The 24,538-nt window shown below is 40.8% G+C and overlaps 1 protein-coding gene across 9 annotated transcripts in view; it reads left to right on the plus strand.

Annotated features, from left to right (window-relative positions):
- Positions 1 to 24,538, plus strand: part of N4BP2 (NEDD4 binding protein 2) — a 61,365-nt gene that overhangs the window by 7,168 nt on the left and 29,659 nt on the right. For 5 of the 9 annotated variants that reach the window (XR_015700216.1, XM_087738164.1, XM_087738165.1 and 2 more), the window contains 8 exons: positions 234 to 350; positions 1,065 to 1,099; positions 2,037 to 2,135; positions 6,772 to 6,913; positions 8,966 to 10,932; positions 17,845 to 17,959; positions 18,253 to 18,425; positions 24,117 to 24,456. Coding sequence is in view for 8 of the 9 variants with exons in the window: in XM_087738164.1 (XP_087594290.1) it covers positions 24,240 to 24,456 (217 nt within the window). In the remaining variant the exon portion in view is untranslated. The remainder of the gene's footprint in view (positions 1 to 233; positions 351 to 1,064; positions 1,100 to 2,036; positions 2,136 to 6,771; positions 6,914 to 8,965; positions 10,933 to 17,844; positions 17,960 to 18,252; positions 18,426 to 24,116; positions 24,457 to 24,538) is intronic. The other 4 variants (XM_087738160.1, XM_087738158.1, XM_087738159.1 and 1 more) reach the window with 4 other exon arrangements.

Raw genomic sequence — 24,538 nt, forward strand, 5'->3', positions numbered from 1 at the left:
TGATGATTCAATCAATGTGTTTTGTGAACGGCTTGAGGGGATAATCATTAAAACGTTACACCACTCCACCATTTCGGAACTTGAATATGAAAGTCGGAATTTCAAACCCTTGTAAAGAACAATTTGCATTTGAATTTACAAAATAAAATTACTTCTTTGGGTTGTGCAGCTCTGGTCACTTCATCCTTACGATTCTAGTTCAGTAAACGCACTGGATGTTTGCATCCACGCAGGTCATCAGCCAGCATAACAGAGGAGCACACTGACAACATAGCGATCCAGCAGCAGGGAATACTGAGTATCAGTGGAAGAAGATTTTCATAAATTCAGGACATGTGGCAGCAGAGAAGGTAACTAAGGGTATCTGAGCCAGTACTTGAATGGGTATTTAGCAAAGCACACATGAATTGGTGTCTAAAGAGAGGACAGAATATCAGGTATTGAGTAGACAAAGCCAGAAGTAGGCTAGACAAGGCAAGAGCAAATATAGAAATGAGAAAAGCATATTCTTGACAAACATGAATGCTTAGTAATACAAAAGCTGTGTTCACAATAGTCAGATTTCTAACCAAAAATTCTCCATGATGGAATATAAAAAAATCCATGATAGTAGAGTGATGGCTGAAGGTGATGATATTAAATGCCAGCAGAGGGATTACTGCTTGTAAAGTAGACTGATACGTATCCACTTACAATTTCACCAACATCCAGTACCACTATTTATATCCTATCTGAATTTGGCAGGGCAGCTCATGTGTACTCTGTGTAATATACTATAACTACACTGTATCAAGCACATAAATGCTTGCTTAAGTATATCTCTCTACTGTTCTTTTTATCTTCCAGACACTGCACACTTGTACCTAATCATTTATATTTTCAGGGAAGCGCATGCTAAAATTGTAAACTTCCTTTATCTGAGACCATTAAAAAGGCAGACAAAGACTTTTAGCCAGCATGTGAACATTTAAGTCACTACTTTAGATGTACTCAGTTTTTGCTTATGGAATGCCATTGATCTATATTTAATCAATATTTTTTAAACTTCCTTCAAATCTGCTCAGGAGCCACCTCTAATCCAGCACATGGAGAAGAAAACGTGAGTGAACCAGTTTTTTTATCCATTTTCAGTATCATTTAGCTTGACACTGCCTGGATGCACTGTTAGGCTTTTACCCTTGCTTCAAAAACTGTAACAATACGTGCTCTCACACAGCTTCATAGTAAAAAAGATGTAAATGAAAAAATATGTTGACAAGTCTATCAGATTCTGAATATAGTAAGAGAGAACAGACCAATATCTGTTACTTCCATGGGAGAAAAACTTTTTCTAGGAATAGGTGCTTAAACCCCCTAAGGAAGCAGCTTCGTATAGCAAGTAAGAAATAACACTAAAGGAAGTACACAAATGCTGACATGATCTATGAATAAAGAAACGCAAGGGCTTTATAGTTTCCTGAATTTAAGCAAATTGCAGTAATATTTAGCAGCTGGCCGAGCATTAGGGAGTTTCATGTCAGCAAACAAAAAATGCAGAGATAAAAGGTGAAATAAATAACCCTGAGTGAATTACAAGTACATTTTAAATATCGTTATTTGTGATCAGTAAGTACAATTTTGCCAAATTCAAGCTGAACTGGAGAAGCCAAATTCTGAGAACAGTATGATTAGATGTTCCATTATATATCTTAAAACTAGTTACACCTACAGTTCATATTTACCTGACACAAAGGCTCCTTTCGAGTTCGATTTTGGCTTTGCATACTTGGAAGCTACAAAAATAATCTTTTCTAGAACTAGCTGAACAAACTTGCAAGAAGATTTTTAAAAAACAGAGCATACTATTATTAAAATTCAAAGTTAAAAAGGAGATTGTTGTAGATTTCTTTTGCCCCCCGTTTACATATGAAGGGGAGTTCCAGGTCAACTGGAGCGCTACATCAGAATATATTGGGAGCTTTTGTTTCTGTGTGCATATGTCCTGCCTGCTGTTTTGATTCTGCCATGGTTAGTAAATGTCTCTTCGCTGAGCCCAGGGAAGAACATTATACGTGACAGTGGCTGCAGTCGCACTTCGGAGTGACACAACCTGCTATCCACAAAGGGGGGAACCTGACAGTGCAGAGTGTTGACAGGTAAATGAAACAAGCGTAAATCATGGAAGTGTTGTTTGTTTTCTATTTCAGTCCCAATAATAGGTTTAAATGTAATCCAGATAGGGGTTTACTTGCATGTACCTTTGATCACTGCTGAATTTGGAAAGTAGATGTATAACCAGCAACAATTAGGAAGGTCCCAAAACATTTGCCTTTAAGAGTCATCAGAATCACAAACTGCATAATGCTGCTGAGGAAAATAATTACCAACATGTGTATGGATGAGGGGAAAATGGGCAATTTTTTCTTCTGCTGAGTATTTAACCTTTTAATTTTCTACTCTTCAGTAGCGTAGTATATGTAGTTTATTTTTTGTATGTGGAAAATAGGCAAGTTCATCACAAACAATGATGTAAAGATAAAATTCTTACTTGGTTTTGAGGTACACGTTGTTCTCTCCCAACCATCACCACTGCACAGAAGAAGAAATCATAGCTCAGAAACTAAAGAACTACATAGAAAATATGAACTACTCACGTTTCAATGTTCTTTTAAGTTAATGTGTTCTTTCTTCCAGGTTTTGGGGAATGTAAACAGAGGAATAAAGTAATTGAAAGAGTTCAGTGTTTGATCATCTATTTGAAGAAAGCTTAAACATGTTTTCATGCTGGTTGTATCAACTGTTTTGTTTTGTTTTTTTTTAATAAGTTGTCTATTACAGATGGGCCCAGATCCAAATTACACCACCTCTCCTCCACTCCAATTGTGTGTGTGAGCTAAATCTGGTTACAGATACCAATCGGAATATCATAAGCTAGGGCAGGGTGGAGTGGAGCTTGTCCTAAGACCTGACTCCCTCATTCTCTGGACTTGGAACTGGCATGTCCCAGCTAACTAATTTTTACCTAGTCCTCAAATAAATCGGAAACTGTAGACTGTCCTGTTACAAGGAGTGACTGTCATTTTATGTCTCTGAAACCCTAAGGTGGTCCTTAGTTGCCTGTGGCTTTCTAAATTTGAGTTTCTTTTGTTGCTGGTGTTACTCACTGGGAAAGAATGTGGCCCCGTTTCCAGTGACAGAGGGTGTGAAATGTTAAAAAGTAGAAGTGATAGGTGGATTTTAAAGGAAACAAAAAAAAAAAAAAAGAGAGGTCAGAATTTACAGGAAAGCAAAAGAAGGCCCTGTTCCCCATTCAGCAGGGACCAAATAGCCATGGACTCGACTTCCTATCATCTAAATAATTAGGTTATATCATGTGACAGTTACAAAGAATCACATACCAAGCAAAGGATTTCCTTAAAAAAAAATAGTAGTCTATACAGCTGTTTTTAAATGCACATCACTCCCTGCTCCCTTCCCCCATCTTCCCGGCTTCTTGTTTCGAGCATAAGACATGCAGCATACAAGTTATTCAAGTTTAGAAACTAGTTAATGAAATTTAATTCATAAATGAATGCTAGTGGGTTTAGACCATGACAAGTTCCCTAATTTATTTTTATAAGCAGTTGGAGTAATTTGCAGACATTCGCAGCAGAGGTGAAGCGCAAGGGTTGCTGTAGCTAGCCACTTCTTGTGTAACAAATGGTGAATGAGGAAAATTGACACTAAGCAGGATACCTTCCAAGATACTTAGATATCCTAGAATTTTGAAGCCATTGAGTTGTGGTATCAGAAAATTTTGTAAAATACACCAGTCTGGATAGGATCTGTACTTGGAAATAAGGCCTCTATGAAACTCTTTGGGGAAAGAAATAATTTTATTTTTTTTTAATCTTCTGTTAATTGAAGGTCAGTCACTGTGAGGTAAACGGATTCATAAATCACTTATGATTGGCAAGCAATTAACTTCTCGTAAATTAATTGTACAGACAATGGAGTAGAGTCTGTCTTAACAGGTAAAAGCATTTGTTCATTCAAGTGACATTAATAGATGATTGAAACTTGCCTAAAATTCAGGCTCATACTGAACATTAGATCTACTTAGAAATTCCATTCTGCAGCAAGATTTAATGTTTTAACATTTAAAAATTTCCAAATCGGAGCAAACAATAGACATCCCAAAACTTCCAGTAGAATGGAAATACTGTTTTTTATTTAGAATCACTGAAAAGTTTTAATGATTGTTTTTCCAGTACTTTAGTAAGGTGAAATGGACTGATAACCTTTAACATCACAAAACCCATAAAATATGAAATTATATAAACTAAAAGAAGCCAAAATTTTAGTTGAAATAATATTACATAGTCAAAAGAAAACAATAACTGATAGCTTTTTTGCCTTTCTTTATAATGTCAAATTGACTTTTTCAAGAAATGGTTTGTTTTCAAGTGTTTAATTCTGCATCTCATTATGACTCGGTCACATTAAGTAAACTCGGGCATTAATATATTTGAGGAAATGCATCTCTCTTGCTCTAAGGGAAACAGTTACTTTAGGTGATACAGAATACCTTAATGTGATAAAATCCTAATGCGAGCAAGGTAGTTTGTAGTTTTTACATGCTATCGCGGTGAAGGTAAACAGGTAGGAACATAAGATTATTTGAACCCTCTAATACATATAATTGTTCCAACTAAAAGAAACAAACTTCTTTCCCTTTCTGCCTCTGCCCCGTTTTTTCCATAGCGAAGACAAAGTCCAACATAGGATGATTTGGATTCAGTAGCTATCACTTATCTTAGGGACTCGACTCCGGATGAGATACCCCAGGAGAAGCTCAACTGCCCGAGAAAATAAAATGCTGAAGTCTCACTGCAAATTCCTGAATTACGTTAGTTCTGTCTTAACCTAGAAAACTTCAGCGCAGTTCAAAATCGGTGCAATTTCTTCTGCAGCTGTGGCTGTCCTCTTGACAACAACTGCCTGAAGGCAGTTACCTTGCAGATTGGAAACCTGGAGATTTTCTGTCCTGGGGCAGTTTTGTTCTTACAGCTCTGGCTTTAGCAATGACTGGAGGCCATTAATGATGCTGCTCCTTGGAAACATCCTCTTTCTTGATCAGCATGCAACAATTGTTTTGTGAAAACGAGTGAGTAAACTTTCACATCCTGGTCAAATTCCAGTTCAGACAACAGCACCCTGCTTACAGAATTCCTACAATTTCAACTGGATAGTATATTGATGTCTGTTAACCTACTCTGTGGTATTGCATGGTGTAGTTAAACAGCTGTTGCGTTTTGTTTGAGAGGTGGTCTCAGCTAACTGATGTATATAGTGGATCCCTCATAGTGTTTTTTTGGGGTTTTTTTACAAGACATTTTGGGGATGGTAAAAGTTACAGAACTGTCAAACATTATTAATTTTTTTTTTCTGTTAAGCTTGGTCTAATTACTACAGTGATATAAATTAAATCTGATTTCTTAAAATAATACAGATATGCAGCTTTACTGCTAGCCTTGTTCTTAGACCATGTCTTAAATACAAAGATCTCTAAGATTTCTGATATTAAATTTGCTATGGGATAGGATCAATGTAGTTTTTGAAAATAAAGGCAGTGATATTCTACAGATAAGAACATGACAGTTACAATGAAAGTCAGTTTATTACTTTTTATCGTGTGCCAAGGAGGCATATTAAGCATCGTTTGTTTTTCCCTTCTGCAGTTTAAACAGATTTTTGATACCCATGAAATTTGACATATCAGATTGATAAAAACAGCATAGCAGAGAACATCCAATACAGGAATCAGATTCACCCAAATCAAAACCAAAGTGTGAGCTTATTCCAAATTCAGAAGGTCCTTGTAGCAGTGAGGCTTCTGTCAGCTATGTAAGCATGACCTCATTCTTTGCCTGAATGGAAGATACAATTAAGTGTAATTCTTTACTTCTTGGATTACAACATTTGTTGTCATCATGCCTCTGCATCTCCTTGTCAAAAACCCAAGCATCTTTGTAGTTTGTATATTCTGGCGATGTTTAGTATATCAGGTAGAATAAGCAAATTTTATTTCTGTTCTGCAATATGTCTGGAATATATCATTAAAGTATAAGTATTTTAAATGGAGACTAGTATGCTTTAGAATGCCTTTAAACAAGAATTTGAAAATTTACTACTATTAACTTTCAGCAGTAACCTTATAAACTGATTTGATAGTTTACTGATGGGTAGGTGAATCAAAGTACTGATTTGTTAAGTAACTTGTCAATTCATTAGTGGTAATGCTGGAATTAGTGTGACCTGCTTGCCTAAAAACGTGATCCTGTTGAAACCAGCAGAATTTTTGCTGTTGTCTTCAGTGCAGCAAAAATTGCCCCATGATATTTTTGCCGCTTCTAAATACTATTTTTTCCCCATTTAAAATAATGCTGAAATAGAACCCTGTATAAAGGGAATCAAAGCATTATTTTGATATAGGTGTAGTAAAAATGCACTGTTTGAAATGAAAAAATCCATATGTGAATTAACTAACATTGCTGTGGTGACACCAACCTGACAGTTTCTACAGTTAACTGTGGAATGAATAGCGACATGGAACAGAAGATCATTGTACTTCCAGTATAGAAGCCAGATGTGGAGTTCCTTTACAGAGATAAAGCACCACAATTCACTGTGCATTTGACTTAAATCTGGAGATGGGTGGAAGAGAAGAGACAGTTATGATGTGACTTATTCTGCAAACATTTGTTTTTATAAAGCTTCTCTCCCCCCCCTTATTTTTTTTTTTTACTTAAGGAATTAAATTTCTACTTCGGAAATCAAATTCTGGCTGAGGAAAGAGTTATCTTTTGTAGAAACACAAACTCCAAGATCATGGACAAAATGGAGACACATACATTCCAAGAAGCCAAGTTAAACATCTGAAATCAGCATTAAGGTAAATCCATTAGGGGGAAAAAATAAAAAAGGGAAAAGCTAACACTTTTTATTTCCCCCAATGGTAAATGAAACCTAAAGCTGGCAACAGAACGTGGAAGGCTCCTTAGGAAGAGGAAGGGTTGTAGCATGGAGGGGCTGAATCAACTTTGATGAAAATGTTTCCTGCAGGAACTAGATGAGGGCTCCTTTCATCTCTCCTTTCTGAAGGATGGAAAAACTCACGATAATTCAGGGCTTTGATTGTATATTGTTATGGTCCAAAGTAAAATTCTGAATAATGATAAAAAGTATACCTTAAGTTCCTGGAAAGATAACTTACTTCAGATTTATTGCCAGCAGGCGTGAGTTTTTAATGCACCCTAATTTCTCAGGCATTTTCCTACAGTATTTATTATTGTATATTCAACATGTTACTGTAAGTAAAAATAAGTCTTTAAAACTGACAAAGTTAAACATGTCTTTCTTGCCATACCAGAATGTTCTTCAAACCAAAAGTTTAGCTGCAAATTGTTCTTGCAAATCAAAATCTAATCTTTTTTAACTTTAGACCCTCAAAGACAATTTGAGCATAGAAGAAAGGAAATCACAATTTGCTGAGTAGATTTAGGCTGTACATAATCAGAAACATTAAAAGGGACCAACATTTCCTTGTTTTTATGACCCAACTCTGCTAATAATACTATTTTAATGTGAGTTATAACATAAGCAAGAACATAGTGAAGTGTTTTTGGTTTGAGAAGGCAGCATTGTAGAAACTGAAATGGAAAATCTGTTGTTAGAGCATTCAGTGAAGACCAGACTAAACACTTGAGCCAAACAGCACAGATTACATGCTGTATGTTCAAGCCACTCCAAGTAAAAACAAGCCAACTGTAGACATAAGGAGAGATAAAGGAATGAAGTAAGAAAAAAAACAACCAAAACAATAGCAGATAATAGGTGATTATTGTGTTATGTTTGAAAAAGTTGTGTGAAAACTCAAAAAAAGGACACACAAAAGAACCTCTATTACAGTGATTATAATCTAGATACCAAAATCCCTCCTATTTAAAGTGTTAACTGTGGTAGGGAGAAATCTGCCAGTACCCAAATTAGTCTGGCATTTTCGTGGTGTCAAATACTGTAATACGTACAACTGGCAAAGCACAACATAGTTTCATGCATCAAGTGCCAGCAGCAACACCCCCCTAGCAGTGCAATTCAGTGGAGGCTATCAGACTCGAGCATACTGAAAACCTCTCTCTTCCTCTTTTTTGGCAACCTTAAAAATACAAAGACACAGTCATTAGACTGGAATTTACATGACCTATTTTTCCAAACGTATGATTAACACATTACCAGCCTCACGCCCTTAAAGAAAAACGATTTTGTTTCCGATACTTGTCCAGACACTGAGCACATGAAGTAAGGAAACAGTTCCTAGTGCACGCATGAAACCATCACTTGACACCACACGCACACACAAATTCTGATCAAGGCTTTTTCTCCAGATTTTGGGACATGTACAATATCAGTGTATTGAATAATTATTTATTTTCCTTTTGTGAGTCATGGCAAGAGGCAGCTTTTTTGAAACTTAACAGCACGTCCCGTGGATGAGTATGTATGTGCTTTATGTATTGTATTAGAAATGTAAATGTTTGTCGTTGTTTATTTAAGTATTGCACACCATATAACTACAAGATAAGCACTGAAATAGCAAAGTGACAGGCAAATTAGCCACGCCTAAATAAATTTAATTCCGAAACCATTAAATGCTTTGGAGTACTAATTTCAAAATTTCTAACGTTACTTTTATTGTGAAATATATACAATCCGACATATAAAAACTATTTGCTTTTCAGTTGCTGTGCTACCAAGGCAGCACTTTGGGACTGTGATCTCCACAAGCTCTAGAGAAATTACTCTGAGCACCCTTCCGCAGTTTTCACAAAACAACTGTAGTGAGCTACCCATGCATAATTAGTTCACCTTAAAACTAGCTATTATTTTTGCACTTGCTTATTCTTTATTGGCATTAAAACTAAAGTTACATCTCTAATGCAAACAGGTCGGTCCCCGTGGCAGAGGGAAAGCCTCCAGGCCCCAGAAGCAAGCAGCAATGGGAGTACGAGTGACTGAGGCACGAAGCTGGCCCTGACTTCTTGGTCTTTCTTGCGAGCATGTAAGATTAGGTGCTAAATAAGCAGCGCTTTAGTAGTCTGCTGAAGCTTCTTTTCCCTCTTTGAAGGGAAATGAAGGACAAATGAGGCTTGGGGATGCCACCTCGTCCTTGAATGGGATGAATCACAATGTGAAGGACCTTTCAGGCTGGGAGGCAACCTTACTTCCCTCGGGGAGAAATTCTTCTCCCCTTTCACAGGGGTGTCCTTGCTTCTGTTCCCTGGGGAGATCACAGTGGGACACCTCCAGCCAACATCCTCCTGAGGCATTGTGCCTCGATGGGAGGCGGTTGAATAGATGGTGGGGAGGTATCTCAAGACAATGGAGCATGGGAAGGCACCCATCTCCCTCTGGGAATCAGATGAAAAAGCGAAAAGAAGTGGAGACCCTGCCTATTATCTTGCTGGGGCAGGTAGGGAGACAGAGCTGACGAGGATGCCTGTGGCTACGTAATGAAGTCCTATTCTTAGAAATCAGTAATGGGTAAACTTCATCAGTAGTTTTCCAATTATATCTTAATGCCCGTTTGTTGACCGTGAAATTTCGCAGATCAACAAACTTCTATAAAATTACAGAAAAGTTTCCCAGTAGAACCTCCTCATCTTGAGTGTTGCGGGGTTTGGGGTTTTTTTTTTTGTTGTTTTTTTTTAAGAGCTTTGCCCCTTTTCTTGTGTTGATAGATTCACAACTCCTGTTCAGGTGCCCAGTTCCCTTCATGATGGCTTCACAGCAGTTCTCATTTAAGAGTTGCTTATCATCATCTCAGTCTGTCAGAAGTATGTCTCTCTTCCATCTTTCCATCATCTTCCATTGTCCATCTCCATCAAATGTCCGTTGCTTGCTGCAGGTAATGAAGCCCTCTCCTCATCAGTTGCTCCTCTCCTGTTGCAGCTCATAACCTCCACTGCAATCACTGATGCCAGATCCCACCAGATTCTCCTCACCTTCCTTAAAAACCTCTTGGATCTCGTCTGCCACTTACATCCCATTTCTCCTCTGGCATCAGCCCGCAGATCCACTGCATCACTCTGGACTGGAGGAGCTTTCTCTTCTGCTGCGACGTTAGAAATTGCTTAGTAAAATCAGGGCAGCAGCACCAGAAGTTAAACGTTCCTCCTTTTTGTTACAAATCTGAAACCTGTCGCCACACGGCTCATGGATCTGACTGTACTCGGACGGTACGCTCTGCCGGACGGGCCTCCGCCCCGCAGCCAGCGCTGTGCCCTCTGCAGGCAAGGCCTGCCTTCCCACACCGGCCTCCCCGTGCCGGCAGAGCATATCGCTGCCCGCTGCGAAGGGGAGCACGTGAAGCCGTTATGGGCGGTCGGGTTTTATCGGTAACCACTGGAGCAGGCGGCGAGGGCCGCCTCCCGGGGGGAGAGCTGCCCTCAGCCGGGCCGGCCCTCAGCCGGCAGAAGGCGGCACCCCCCCAGCTGCTTCTCCTTTTCCTTATGAAGCGACGCCTTCGGGGGGGAGGTGCCGCCGAGCCCCCGCTGCCCGCCGGGGGCCGGAGGACAGCGGCAGGGCCCCGCCGCCGGCCCGCCCCAGTCGCCCGCGGCACCCGAGGCCGGGAGCGGCCGCTGCCCCCGCCCACCACCGCCAGCTCGGCCTCCCAGGCCGCGGCGGCGGACGCGGCCCGGCGAGGCGCGGCGGGGCGGGAGCCGGGCGGGCAGGGGGAGGGCGGCGGCGCGGAGCCTCCTCCCGGGCTGTCCTTCCCCGGCCGGACGGAGAGCGGCACTGTGTCCCCGCGGCGCACGCTCCGCCGGAGCCTCCCCCTCTGCCCGGCCGCCGCCGAGCAGCTCCCCACTCCCCGCGTCCGCCGCTGGCGGAAGCAAGCGAACCGAGCGGCGGGAGGTAAAGGCCGGCGGGGTCCGGCGCGAAGCGGCGGGACCGGGGAGGAGCCTCGCCCTCCCCCTGCTCCCGATAGGGCGCGGGGCCGCGCCGTTCGCCGCGGCCTCCGCCATCTCGGGGGCGGGGAGGTGGGCAGCTCCCCTCCGGCGGGCGTGCGGGGCCCCCCTCGCCGCCTCCCCGCATCGCGGCGGGCCCGGTGGCGCCGAGGGGCCCGTCCCCGGGCGTCACTGGAGAGGAGTTGCCTGCGGGTGGGAGGGGAGGCAGCGGGGCGGGTGCTGCGCGGTGGGCCCGCCCGCCAGCCGGGGGCTCGGCCGCGGGTCGCGGGCCCCCGCTAGCGGCTCCCTGCGCGGGGAAGGGGGAGCGCTGTTGCTGGGGCGGGTGGGCCCCTCCGCCGCCGCGTTGAGGCCGCCGCTCGGGCCTGCCCTCCCCAGGGGCCTTCCCCTGGGCCCCGCGGCTGCAGCTGCCGCTGGGTCGCCGCTCCCCGCCGTTGTGGTGGAAGCTACGGGCGCTCCTCAGCGTGAGGTGCCGGCTGCCCGCCTTGCCCCGGCGGCGGCTCTTCCTCGCCCCTCACCGTGTAAGCGCGCTCGGCGGCGGTCGAGGTGCCCGGCCTTCCTCTCAGAAACACCGACTCCTGCCCCCGGCGGCCCCGGGGAGGGCCCCGGCCTGCCCTGCCCTGCCGGCAGCTGTGGCCTGTGTGGCGGCACCGGCCGCTGGAGGAAGGGCCAGGGCTGGCCAGTCGGTGGAAGCGCCTCGCCCGTTTGTCCCGGGGAAGCCATGTGGAGTGCCTCTAAACTTTAAAAGCATCTCCCAAAGAGCAGAGCCCCGCAAGATAAATCCACCCCGTCCAAAATGAAATCAAAAGATTTTTAGCACTTTAAGGGGTTGTTGGTTTTGAGTAGTCGAGAACCGCTGAAACGTGTTTATCGTGTGGTTATTTGTGTCCTTCGTAGCGTAGTATTTCCACGTGCTTTGGATGCGGTCCGTAGTTTTGCTGATCAAGTGCCATAAGGTCACTGGGGCTTTGGAGGAGCCCGACTCCAAAAGAGAGGAAAAAAAATACATATTTACTATTACTCTTTTTAACTCTTGTTCTAAATGACTAAGAACAGTTTGACTCTTAAGAGACACTTGAGATGTTTTTATACAGTGTCTTGACAAAGTTTAGTATGCATCTTAAGTCTTTCAGTGGGACCTTGCAGTGAAAAGATGAGAATAATTCATGTAGAACTTAAGCAAAAAACCTCCAAAAGAATTTTGGATATTTCAGGTAAAGCAAAACAACATTCATCCATTTCAGCTTCACTGAAATAAAAGCTCTAGATAGTGTGTCTTGGGATGTGATTGGAGAGCTGAAAGTTGAGATACAAACCTGAAGCAAATTACAGAAGGGCAGAAAAATTTAAGTATGGTATATGTTTGTAAGCATGGGAGTTTTGGCCCTGATTCATGTGGGTACAGTCACCATGACGAGGGCAGGGCTTGCTTGTGTCATGTGTTTGCAGCACTTCCAAGTCGCAATAGTTTGTGTTCCTATAGACCATGTGAAGAGCTTGTGAAGGAAATTTAACATCATCAAAGCACATCTTAGAAAGCCTTTAATTTCCTCTTTATAGGCTTTCTCCTTTTGTGTTTTGGTTTTAACTGTGGAACTGCCCTGTGTTTTTTTTGTGGTCTTGTTTACACTTTTTTTTAAAGAACGTTTCCTCTATTTTATTAACATTAGTGCATTTCAGCTGGGGAAGGCACTGATACAGAGGGAAGTGAGATTCTTAGTGTTACCAATGTGAAAGCGCAATAATACCTGGCAAAAATGTTAGCCTAGGCATGGTGTTAGGGAACATCCATGGTATACCTACAGCTGTTTCACTTTAGGGTGTAGGTGGATTGTTACCTGTTACCTTGTCCATTTTACAAAAGAGAATTATGTTGCGTTGAATTAATGTAAATATGCTATAATAGGGACTTTGGAGGATTGTAGTTCTGAGGCGTTGCACGGTCTCTTTTCTTTCACTCCTACCTGTGTGCAGATCTGTAGTCTGTGCTAAATGGCTGACATAATCAGTCTAATTACTATTTTAAATAGAGTTCTTCTGCATATGAATTTAGCTCTGGTAAAAGTTCCTGAATTATTAATCCTTGAGTTTTAGGAAGTTGCTGCCTTTGTTTTTCTTAGAGAGGCTCTGCTACTATAAAAATGTCAGTAGGGTGTTAATTAGCTGTCAGTTACACTGCCTCTCAGAATTAAGTAAGGCTGTACATTGGTACTTCTGAATCCAGCTGTGGTTATGGAAGACGTTAAGTTTTCCAGCTGTTTCTTCTCATGACTCCGCTGGGGATTTTTGATCTACCAGTGGGTTGGTTTATGTAACTGATCTGTGTTCCATCTCAAAAATTGCCTGTGTTAACTCAAATCACCATTTAAAACTATTTAAATTGACCTGACTGATGTTTTTTACAGTCATATAAGGTAAACTCATGTGAACTACTTTCTGAAGGTAAATTACAGGTTTAAGTCTCTATCAAGTAAGTAATGACAGTCATTTGGAGGCTATAAGCTTTTTGTTGATGTACCTAGATCAGGATGAGGTCATCTATATGTGATTTACATTAAGCTGAAAATCGTTTTTATCTTTTTAATAGCTGTGTGTGTGCTATGTTCAGGTGGCCTGGTGGTTTCAGCAATGGAAGTGCATTTGAACATATGAAATAGATATAATTGCCCTGATAGGTATGTGTAATGTAGTTTCCAGCCTAGGACCTGATATGTGATTTTAATTTTTTTCCCCCAGAAAATGTTTAAGATGTCTACATGAATAAGGTATTCTCATTCCTATCTTGCTTTATGTGATTTGTTTTTTTGCTTCCTTTTTTAAGTTGTAATTGTGTGGTGCAACTTGAATCAGTGTATTATGTGTCACTATAGCATGTTCCTCTTTGGGAAATTTGGAGTGGTTCTCATGTCGCTGTTGTACGTGGACCACCAGCAAAGTTCACAAACTGCTTTATGTCTTTTTCCAACCTGACTCCTCAGCGTCCTGGTGTGGCCGTTGCTGTTCTGAGGTCACTGATGAACAGATAACACCTTGGTGAAAAATCTGGCTTATGTGCCAGCGCATCATGTGCTCTGATGCTCCGGCAGTCATGATCTTCTCACCAGTCTCCTGTTCTTGCAAGTGCTTTCTGCAAACCTGAACGCATCTTCATTTTGTTTCTGTGTTTACGCCCGTGCTGAAGTCCAAGAATTTCTTGTGCTTCAGGTTTGTCTCAGTGTGCAACAAACCTTCATTTAGAGTCAGAGAGCTGAAAACCGTATGAGGCTGTTAGGAGAGAAGTGGCAGCTGGGGATCACCAGAGTGCAGTGCTGTATGCATCATGGACTTGAAGGTCTTAAGCAGACCTTCAGGTAGGAAGAGATTATATGGCAGAAAGTTGGCTAGACAGTGCTGCCTTTGAGTTGTTCTGTGTATCAGACACAAGGGAAACGTGCGGAGCTGAGAAGCCTTTGTATGTGGCAGCACCAGAACCAAGACCTGGGCACATTGCAGAAGCCCTGTTAGGTGTCTACATAGGTCTGAAGATTCATGCTCTGGAGTCCGAGTCTTTGACAGCCACTTCCCTTTGTTCCCAACCACGTTAGAGTTGCGGCATCATTTATAGAAAGAAAATAAACGTGTCTTTATTTGCATCAACAGCTAAAGCAAGCCAAGATTTGAGGAAGTAGCATTTGCATTTATTGTCAGCCCTGACTGCTGCCAGTGCAGAAAACTCTAAATAAGTATTCTTTAAATGTTCCGCTTTTCCTTCCTCCATAATGCCACCTGCATGTCTGTGCCCATAATAATAAGCATCACCTGTGATTTTCAGTAGTACTCCTCTTCTACAGTATCTTCTCGGAACCAGTCCTCACCCTTGCTGCTGCCTTTTTGCTGACTTTCCAAGCACTAAAATAAATGCTCACCCTTTGGCCAGGTCTCAGTCACAGGAAAAAAAAAACCCAAATTAATATGAAACAGGAAACAGTAATATAGCAGAATACAGCAGTATTAAAATTAACCTCATTAGGAGAGTCTTGCTCAGCTTTATAATGTTGTATTTTCATTTTTTTATCAGCCTCGAATATTTTGTGCATTAGATTATATCGTAGCTTCTTAGCTAGATCTTGTCAGAGTTGCAATTTATAAAAGATTACAAGCTATTTCCAGCAATTCAGAGAGGCACCAAGTCTTAAGTTACAAGACACAGGCACTGCTGTCTGTATGAAGGCTTCTCAGAGGCAGGTATGAAAGTTCATCTGGAGGGGATGTGAAAGGAAATTCTGTTGTGCTGAGGAGCTGTAATTTTGCAGAGGTGTGTTACTTTTATTCATTGCCCTTCAGCCTGACTTTTGGACAGAGTCTCTGGAAACACGGTGTGGGCAAGTCACAGTTCCATCTGTAGGAGTCGTCTTTTCTCTCTCCAAATACCTCTCTCGTGCACGCTGTTTTATAACGTGGAGCAGAATACAATCTTAAGCAGTAGTACTGACTGCAGGTGTGAAACTGCAGAAGCACCACCATAAGCACTAGTCTGGTCTCCTTTGTTGCAGCCTGTTAAATTGCTCTGGAGGCCAGGCATAGGTCATGGCAAAGCAGCTGAGCCTTGTGGAGTTTGCACTGGGGACAGCCCAGGTAGGCTGAGAGCTCTGCCTCCTGAAAGATCTCCCCTCAAAGCTGAGTTCGGCACGGGCATGGGTAACCTGTAGTTCAGCATGCTGGAGCAGGGCTGAGAGCTGTATGGGAGGCTACCAAAGAATGTAGGAGGGAAGCTATAAAAGGATCTGATATCTCTAAGCTCTCCTAGGGTTGGAACGACATTTTGCAGATACTCTTATTATTTTCTGGGAAAAAAAAAATCAAACCAAAACCCCCAAGCAACAACCCCCTCCACCTAAACAAGCAAAACAACTGATTGTTGATTTTTTCTAGCTTGTCAGGCTGCATATCTGCACCCTCTGTAATCCCAAGACCATTTGTTTTTTTGCCACATCCCAAGCTTTGACCTTCAGCACACAGCAAAAGGAAGGTGCGTGCAAAAGTAATTCTTACCAAGCAGAGCTGGTGCTGGAGAATGTGCTTACTGGCGACTCTCCTCCTCCTACCTCACTGCTTTAATCGTGCACCCAGCAGGAGATCTGCCTGTCTTTGAGAGAGCACCTTTCTGGGAGCTGCTCCTCACCTGTACGGAGGGCTTCTAGCAAGAGCAGCTTCCCAGCTTAAAAGGAGACTGCGTGATGTGAAGTTCGACAGCTTCTGTCGCCTGTCAAACACCAGCCGACTGCCACTGCAGGTTGACTTTTCCTCGTGACGTGGCATGAGCCTTTGAGTCCTTCCTAGCGAACAGGGCTCTGCTCTTCCTGAAAGTTGTATTTGCTTCCTAAGCATCTACTTCGGATGAGTTTGTGCTGTTTTTGTAGTCTTCAACTGTGTGTGTACTTGGTGGACAAAGTTTTTGTTTTGTACTCAAAGCAAGATTTATTTTCTGGTGCTGCCTCAAAAGAATCTGTCTCTGGTCCAGGCCATGCGCAAGGCTTAAAAATCACAAAAGTGGCAAAAACCCCTAGCAGAGCAGATTGCATAAAGCAAGTGTATTGAGACATATGCATCAGCGTCTTGCACTTTGACAGAATTTGATGTGAAAAAGAGGACCTTAGTTAAAACTATTGAAATAGCCAAAGCCCTTGGAACAACCAGTAGAACTAACAGCGAGTGGGGAAGGAAAAGAGCAGAAAAGATGCTTAAGGTGTTTTTAAAAGTGCTTTGTCTCTAGCTGGGTATAGATTTTCACATTAAATAACAGCGTTTAGGTGGCCTGTTCTGTTGCTGACTGCTGGCAGAAATGGAAGAACACAAAGGGCTCCCAAACAGTCTCCTTTGCTACTCTTAAGCTTATTGAGAAAAATCTGCTGGAAGGCATTTCCTTTTTTTCTTCCCTTTTTTACTCTGTGTTTTTTAGAGAGGGGATTGGAACGTTGTCCAAAAAGAAAAGCTGCTTGTTGTATGAATACAACTAGAGAGTACAATGATTTGGTCTCAGTTTGATTCCATTGACTGCTTTTTTCTCTTGTGCTTGTATTCAAATACTTACTTGTTTTGCTCCATTTATGAGACTTCAAAGTGCAAGTGAACAAATGTGTAAATAACCTTTGTATTTTAGTGCATGTGTTCGTAGAGCCCGATTCAGAAAGCAGAAATGTGAGTAGTGGAAATAATGTAGCATTACACTGTTATCAGGTACACTTCAGCCCTTTTGTTCTGTTCTAGGCTGAATTTGTATTCAGCGATGAAATGTTGTGTAAAATTCAGCCTTTCCTGGTGTGGTTTTTGTGAAGCCACATGTTTAAGAGTGGGGTGAGTAGTGTTCTCTGCCTGCAGCCTGTCCTTTACTTTGTGAATTTGGATTCTCATCACCAAGTTCTTGCTTATGTGAAGTGCTGTGTATGTTTTGATGATAGTTCTTAGTGCTTTGGAGCAGTGGAACGAGGTTAGATGCAAAATGGGAGATAGGTTTCTCTATCTCTTGTGAAGACTGTTACAAGGTAGTTGAGTTCTCAACCTGCCATGTTAGGAGTGCGACAGAATATTTGTTCCAAATTCTTTACCTGATTTAGGTGTGTATGCTCGTAGGATTTTTCTTCTTTTAAATTTACTTTAATTTGATTGAAAGCACAAGACTGTTGTCAGGAAAGTGAACTCTAGGCTAATACGTATACTGGAATTAAGTCAGGCTTTGAGTAGATCTAACATCTTTGGTGTATACACAGCGAATTAGGAGTTTGCAGCCTCTTCAGTGAACAGAGGTGCAGTTTTTTAGCATCGGTAGGGCATTGCAAATTAGTGGTGTATCTGTAGGTAACATATTCTGATTTTGATGTACCAGGTTTTCTTTGCCTAATTCCCCACATGATGGAACGAATCTTTTCTTGACCAGCATGGATATGTAAACCTTTTGAAGATGGTTAAGAACTGTGGTGAAGAACCAAGTGGAATGACAAGTGAGGAAACTTACTTTTATTCCTAAATAATTCTACTGCCATTATGTTATTTCTTTACCTGATCTAAGTGAGCTTTTTTAGATGAGAAATCAGTAGCTGAGATCAAGTAGGTGTTCTTATCATGTTTGAGCTCAACTTGGCATGTTGGGTACTTTGTCAGTAAAATGTTAGCTGTGCTTAATCTACTAAAAACAATTACGTTTATTTGCTCAGTGTTAAAACTTTGCTTAAAGTTGTATGGTCTGTGAGCAAAATATCAATGTTAATTTGTGTTCTGATCATTCCTTTGTCAGGAGGGAGCATCCACTTCTGCTGACGTCTAATTTGTATATTTGAAAGTATGGTTTCCTGACAGAAGAGTGCATTGTATTTTTTAACAGCAGATCTTTATTAAATGTGCCATCAGTGGTGGTTTTGGAAAGATGAGAAGGGACCTACTGTGGGGCAACTCAGTGAAGCTGAAAATGTAAGTTCTATGCCATTACTATTTCATTTGAATTACAAATATAGTTTGTTTTTTTGGGGTTTTGTTTTTTTTTTCAGTCTCCAGCATGTCGATACATATATATGTGTGGGTGTGTTTTTTAAAAGCCAGAAGATTCAAATGAATGATAAATATTTTTTGTAGTTTGCAATTAAAAAACTGTTTAAAACCCCCAAAAACCAAAACCAAAAGCAAACAAACAAACAAAAAAAACAACCCCCAAACCAACCTCTTTTATATGTATGGAGTTAACTTTCTTAGATTGATCTGAGAAATTTAAAAATGTATACAAATCAGGCAGCTTTGGTCATATTGGTTGAGTGTTACATTGTGTCAAGGCTGGAGGCTTCCTTTTGTCCTTAAAAAAGGAAGAGAAGTAATATTGATAACTTATTTGTCATTTGAACTTGATCGCAGTTAAAACAGAAATGTCCCATGCTGCTGAATGCTTTTAGTAAACCTTCAGTAGTGGCTAGAATATTTTTTCTGGTCTGTTTGCTTAATAAATAAGTTCTCATAATGACTTTGAAAAAATATTTTTACTGCTGATTGTTTCCCAATGCAGTATCCCTGATTTAAAGAGCTGGTGAATACTTTGGTATCAACTATCTAACTCATTTAAAAAGTAGTTTGGTATATTTCTTCCTTTATTATCAGTGTCTCTTCTTGAATACCACCCGTTTCCTTCTTTTCCTATACTTCAGGTTATATGTGTAATAGGACTTGCAGTCAGTCCACTCAAGAATTTTGACACATCTTGAAAATGCAAGCTACCACGTGTAGTTTCTAAGAAGACATCCCAGTGTAAAAGACGTATGAGATGTGTCAGGCCTTAATCAGATCTTTATTCAGCAACTGCATATGCATTTTCATATTACACTGAAAGTGGAACAATAATGCACATCTCAGGCCTGAGACTTATATTGCTTTTCCAGAAATTTTAGAACAGTTAGATGGTGCCTAATATTGTTTTATAGTAGCTTTTGTTTGATTTTGTAGAAATATAGTTTTTCAACAATATATAGCAGTTCTTAGAAAGCAGGGGGGAATTTCTAGCTTTTGCTATGGAAAACAAAAGATGTTTAGCTGGACAAATTTAATGTAGCCTCAGTGTAAACATGAATCGTGCCTTTTAGCTTAATTTTAGAAAATGCATTTGTAGCCTGATTTTTTTAATTTTGTCAGAGTTCTAGGAGAATTCTTCACAGCAAGTTTGCTGATGTAACAGTACTGGTTAGCAATGTGATGTCTTGCGTATGACAAGTCTATGTTAGCAATTATTTCCTAACATAAATTAAATCTTAGATCTTTTAAAAATAAAAGATTTGGTTTTGGAGGGTCTTGTGGATTTCCACACACACACACACCCCACCCCCCCACCCCCCCCCAGATTTTTTGTTTGGATGGTTTAAATATTTTGAATTCTTTAGATTATGTGTCATAAGAAGGAATACACTTTGAATTTTTCAAAGGACAACGTATAATTAAGTTGAAATAAAGTTACAATTTACTTTACCTATGTTGGAGACTGGAGGGTTGGGTTTTTTGTTGGTTTGTGGTTTTGTTTTGTTTTTGTTTTTACATTTTTTTCCCCTTAATGTGAGGAGTCTGACCAGGATGACTATTATACTTCCACTATTTTGGATTAATTTCTTCTATGGGTAATTGTATTAATGAAAATAAAATGGAACCTTTTGGAACATGCGTCTGCAAGGGAATTCCTTGATTTAAATTCACTCCATGCTTTATGGAAGAATTTTCTTATATATTTTCCTAAGACTGTAGTGCTTCATCAATTAATTTATCAATTTAGTTATGAGAGTGCAAAAAATGGAGGGGGGGGAAGAAAAACTTGCATGTTTTTCCTCTTCTTTATAACTGACAGACACTTCGTATTTATTGGTCATCTTTCTTTCTTTTTCCTGGGGAATTATAAACACGTTCTTAGAACTAGTTTATGAAACGATTGGTTTTCCTTTCACTGGAAAGGAAAGTTGATTGTTAGTAAGATGCTGTGATTGAGACTTGAGATCTTGGTCCATCCTCTTGCTATGCCAGGTCGGCCACTTCTCTAGGCTTCATTGTTCTGCCTGTCACACAGAAAAGACAAATGTGTTGTGTTAGGCTGGTTACGTCGGTGCCTGCCTGCTTCTGTAGTGACTGGCTTTCCTGTAATGGATGCTGATCTCTGGCTACGTGTGTCTGTGCCTACAGAATGTCTGTGATGCATCCATCTAGCTCCTTAGGGGTAGCAGTGCTGGAACAGGCAACACCTGAGGCTCGTAATCTACCATCAGAAATGAACTCTGGCCAGCTAGAAAGACGATGATGTTAAAGCGCCCTGACCTGACAAGTCTACTTTTTCTCTTCTAGGTTGGTAGGGTTTGAAAATGACCTTATTTTGTAGAGAATGCCGGTATCTTAATATCTCTTTTATTTGTAAGATTGCTTAATTTGAAAGGTAATTTTCATATGGGCAGATTTTTGTACATATGCTTGTTTGTGGTAGTTGAATTAAATTGGGAGATCCATAATGTCAGGAGATGAGTATTTCTGAAGACCTATGAGTGAAGAGGTGCTCGTAGATTTGCTTTCTTTTTAAAGGTGAACTTGAGACTGCCACAGGAGTATTGTTTTTCATCAGTGCTGAAATGAAACAGCTGTTTGCTCTAATTGCATGTGTGTCAAACGGCAGTACCCAGAACTGACCAGTGAACCTCCAAGTATATTGCAGCCTCTGGCTAATTGTCTAGAATTCCCTTTCAGCGTGTTCAGCACAGCCCTGCTCTTCTAAATTATTATGTTATTACAAGTCCATTTTCATCTGGGGGGGGGGGGGGGGAACGAACCCTAATCCACAACAAACTACAGACTGATTCATACTATGTTATCTGGAACCAATGAATATAGCTGACCTGAAAGTCTGGCTATTGGGTTATTCAAAATTATTTCCTCTTTCATAATAAACTGATTTTCAAAAAGAGAAACTTGAATATCTGAAAAGGCAAGTCTCTAGATAAAATCCTCTGTAAAGTTCAGGGCGTGCTCTTAAAATTACTCCTTTCAGTTGAGCATTTTAGTGTTATCTCTTATGTAATACAGTACAGTGCGCTTTGTATGTGTGCAGGCATCTATTTTTATATACTTTTATTGTGCTTGGTAATATCAACAGAAGGTAATGCCCAGGAATCTGTCCAGGAATTTAATTGAAAATATTGTGGTAAACAAACAAAATTCTGTCAAAACATGCCTGCGATACTGGCCATGGTAAATACCTTATTTAAATGAAATCCTGGGCAATGCTGATCTATCTTTTTGATAGGTTTAACAATTTCTACAATTTTACTAAGACTTTAGATGGAGAGATGGGACAAAATGTGGATCTGTGCGTTGCCTTAGCATATGTGGCTGTAGTGGGAGCCACCAAGGTTTTGACCTGTGTGTAAGTTCTGAGGTGACTGATGTCTTTTCCCCTTCTGCCTTCTTTTCCTTTCTGTGATTAATTGTGATAAACAGTTCAGGCCTCAGTAATCTTGAAGCGATGCAGTGTAAATTCGCTGATTGAGATTCATGCAGACTGAAGCGTGGGGCTTCGTTAGGTCATTAGAGTAAGGCATCCTACTATATAGTGGGATATACAGCCTAATGCAGTAAATACTTCACTATAGGATATTCCCTTCCCAATGTAAGGCAATTGATTGTTAAAAGTCCTAGCTACAGAGCAGGTTTTTCAGCAGCAGGTCCTTGCAGGATTGATCATTATAATAGAATCAGATTAAAATGTTGACAACACTTGGAGTGTTCTGCTTAAAGTCTCTTGGTGCTCAGTAACATCAAGGTGCGTCAATACCTTTCTCCCTTGCAGGATCTTTTCTTTGTCACTGAACTTGTTTTAGTGAGGAGCAATCCCATTTTTTAGCACTGACACGTTGTGTGAAGTTAGGTCTCAACCTGTTTTACTGGCTGGAGGATGAATCAATTAGAAATATGCGTTTGAAAAACATGACTTGCTATAACTTTTTTTTTAATTGTTTTGCTTGAATACTTTTTTTGTGACAGTGAAGAATGGTGTAAGGATGGCTAATCAGAGAGGTGAACCAAAAAAAGTGTAATGAAAAAAACAGCTGCGATTGTCCTAGCTCAGTCTGGTTAACTAGCATCTTCCACTGTTGTTTCTCCTTTATTTTTGGAAGTCCACTTCTTCCTTTTCCTGTGTATTGTTTTCCTTGTCGTGCATTTCAGACTCCCTTGACCCCTTCATTGTTCCAGACATCCGTCTCGTTTGTCTGTCTCAGGTCCATATACATATGGTAGAAACTCCTGGGATCCCAGAGTTGTCTGTTTTTCCTTACATAAATTTCTATGACTTGGGAATGTAACAGTCCACGCTCTTCTAGTTGATACTTCTCTTGGTTGCTGGAAGAGATTGCTAGAGAATAATGGAGAAGTGCTGTCCAAATCTGGCACTAATCTGACATCGTCATTTGTGTGCCAGTGATCCAGGGAGGGAAGGACTAAGTGAACGTGGAAGTGCTGCCATTGATTTATCTGCACACGTTGAATTGCTCATCACTGGCAAATAATCTTTATATAGAAACAGATATTTTATGGCCTACTCAGTAACTGTTATCACTAAATAGTGACTCTGCTGTAATTAACTTCAGATTCTCAGCCTTACCAAGGTTTGCTAATCTTCTGAATAATTATTTGTAAAAATTATAAATTAGTTTATTATGAGCATCCCTGGAACACAACAGCTTTGATGTTACTTCATCTAAAGAAGAAGGTGAGATCATGCCATACTCTGTGCTTGTACTTCAATTAATAATCACTTTCCTTTTCTATAGATTAGTGCAGTAATTGCAGTTATAGATGCCATAATGTTTTAACTAGATGTATTCAAAGGCTTTATGGCAGAAGTGGGGGGTGGTGCAAGAAGCCTCTTCTTGCTTTATGGCTTATAAAGCTGTAAAATGTTTTTAACAGTTAAAAAAAAAACCCACACAGGCTGAGGTTGAAAGGCATTTCTGGATGTCATCTGGTTCAACCCACCTGCTCAAGGAGGGTCACCTGAAGCAGGTTGCTCAGGGCCGTGTTTGGTCAGGTTTTGAGAATCTGCATGGTTGGAGACTCCACAACCTCTCTGGGCAACCTATGCCAGTGTTTGAACATTGAAGAACCCCAACTGTTCACTCTTAAAAAATCAGGGTGGGAGTGGGGGGCGGAAAGTCATGAAGGACTTCTGGAAGATTTGGAGATGTCTGTTATGTTTTCCAGTACTTTTGTAAGAGGAGCAAAATTTCTGAATTTTAACAGAATATAAGCATTCCATAATGTTAAATGGTCATCAGTCAGTCTTAGCAGAGGAATATTTGTGAACTGGCTGCCTTACATTGCTTCCTTTCCTTTTCTGGATTTTTCTTTTAAACTCCATTTTATTTGTTCTCTCTTCCAGACACAGATTTAATATCTAGTTAGTTGGAAAATAAGGCTGCTATGTAGCTGTCAGCCATTTGAAAAGAAAGGCAGCCTTCTAGAAAATGCTTTCCTGGATGCTTATGGGTTTGGTTTTTTTTGGTTTTTTTTTTTTTTTTATCTTTTAGCTATCTAAATAGGAGACATGGAAATGTGACTGTATATTTTCTTAAAATTTCTTTGTTCTCTTTTTTCCAGGTCTGCTATATCTGTTATGCGTATCCCAGTTATGAGAGGGTTTTTTGTGATTTCTGAGCTCGGTGCTATCAGCCTCATGTGAACGAACTAAAACGAAAAGCAACCTGACTTTTAGAAAACAAAATGCCACGGAGAAGGAAAACTGGTGGGAGTCCTTCTCGGAAGAATGGCAATTCTGACAGAACTGCTGTTGCTGTATTCCAAGGGGACCCAAGCCGCTCAGTGTCACCAGGAGTGCATAGTGTCAATAAGGAAGAGCTCTTCAACAGCATGTCAGAAATGTTTTCTGACCTAGATCCTAGTGTGGTTTATATGGTTCTGTCTGAATGTGATTTTAAAGGTAAATAATGTACAGTTGGCATTGCAGTTTTGTTCCATACGCAGACAGCTCTTAACTAGGGCAACTCCAGAAAAGTTGGTGT

This window comes from Nipponia nippon, unplaced genomic scaffold (assembly GCF_047370975.1).
Source record: "Nipponia nippon isolate SJK-2023a ecotype South Korea unplaced genomic scaffold, ASM4737097v1 scaffold_6, whole genome shotgun sequence".
Classification (NCBI taxonomy): Eukaryota; Metazoa; Chordata; class Aves; order Pelecaniformes; family Threskiornithidae; genus Nipponia; species Nipponia nippon.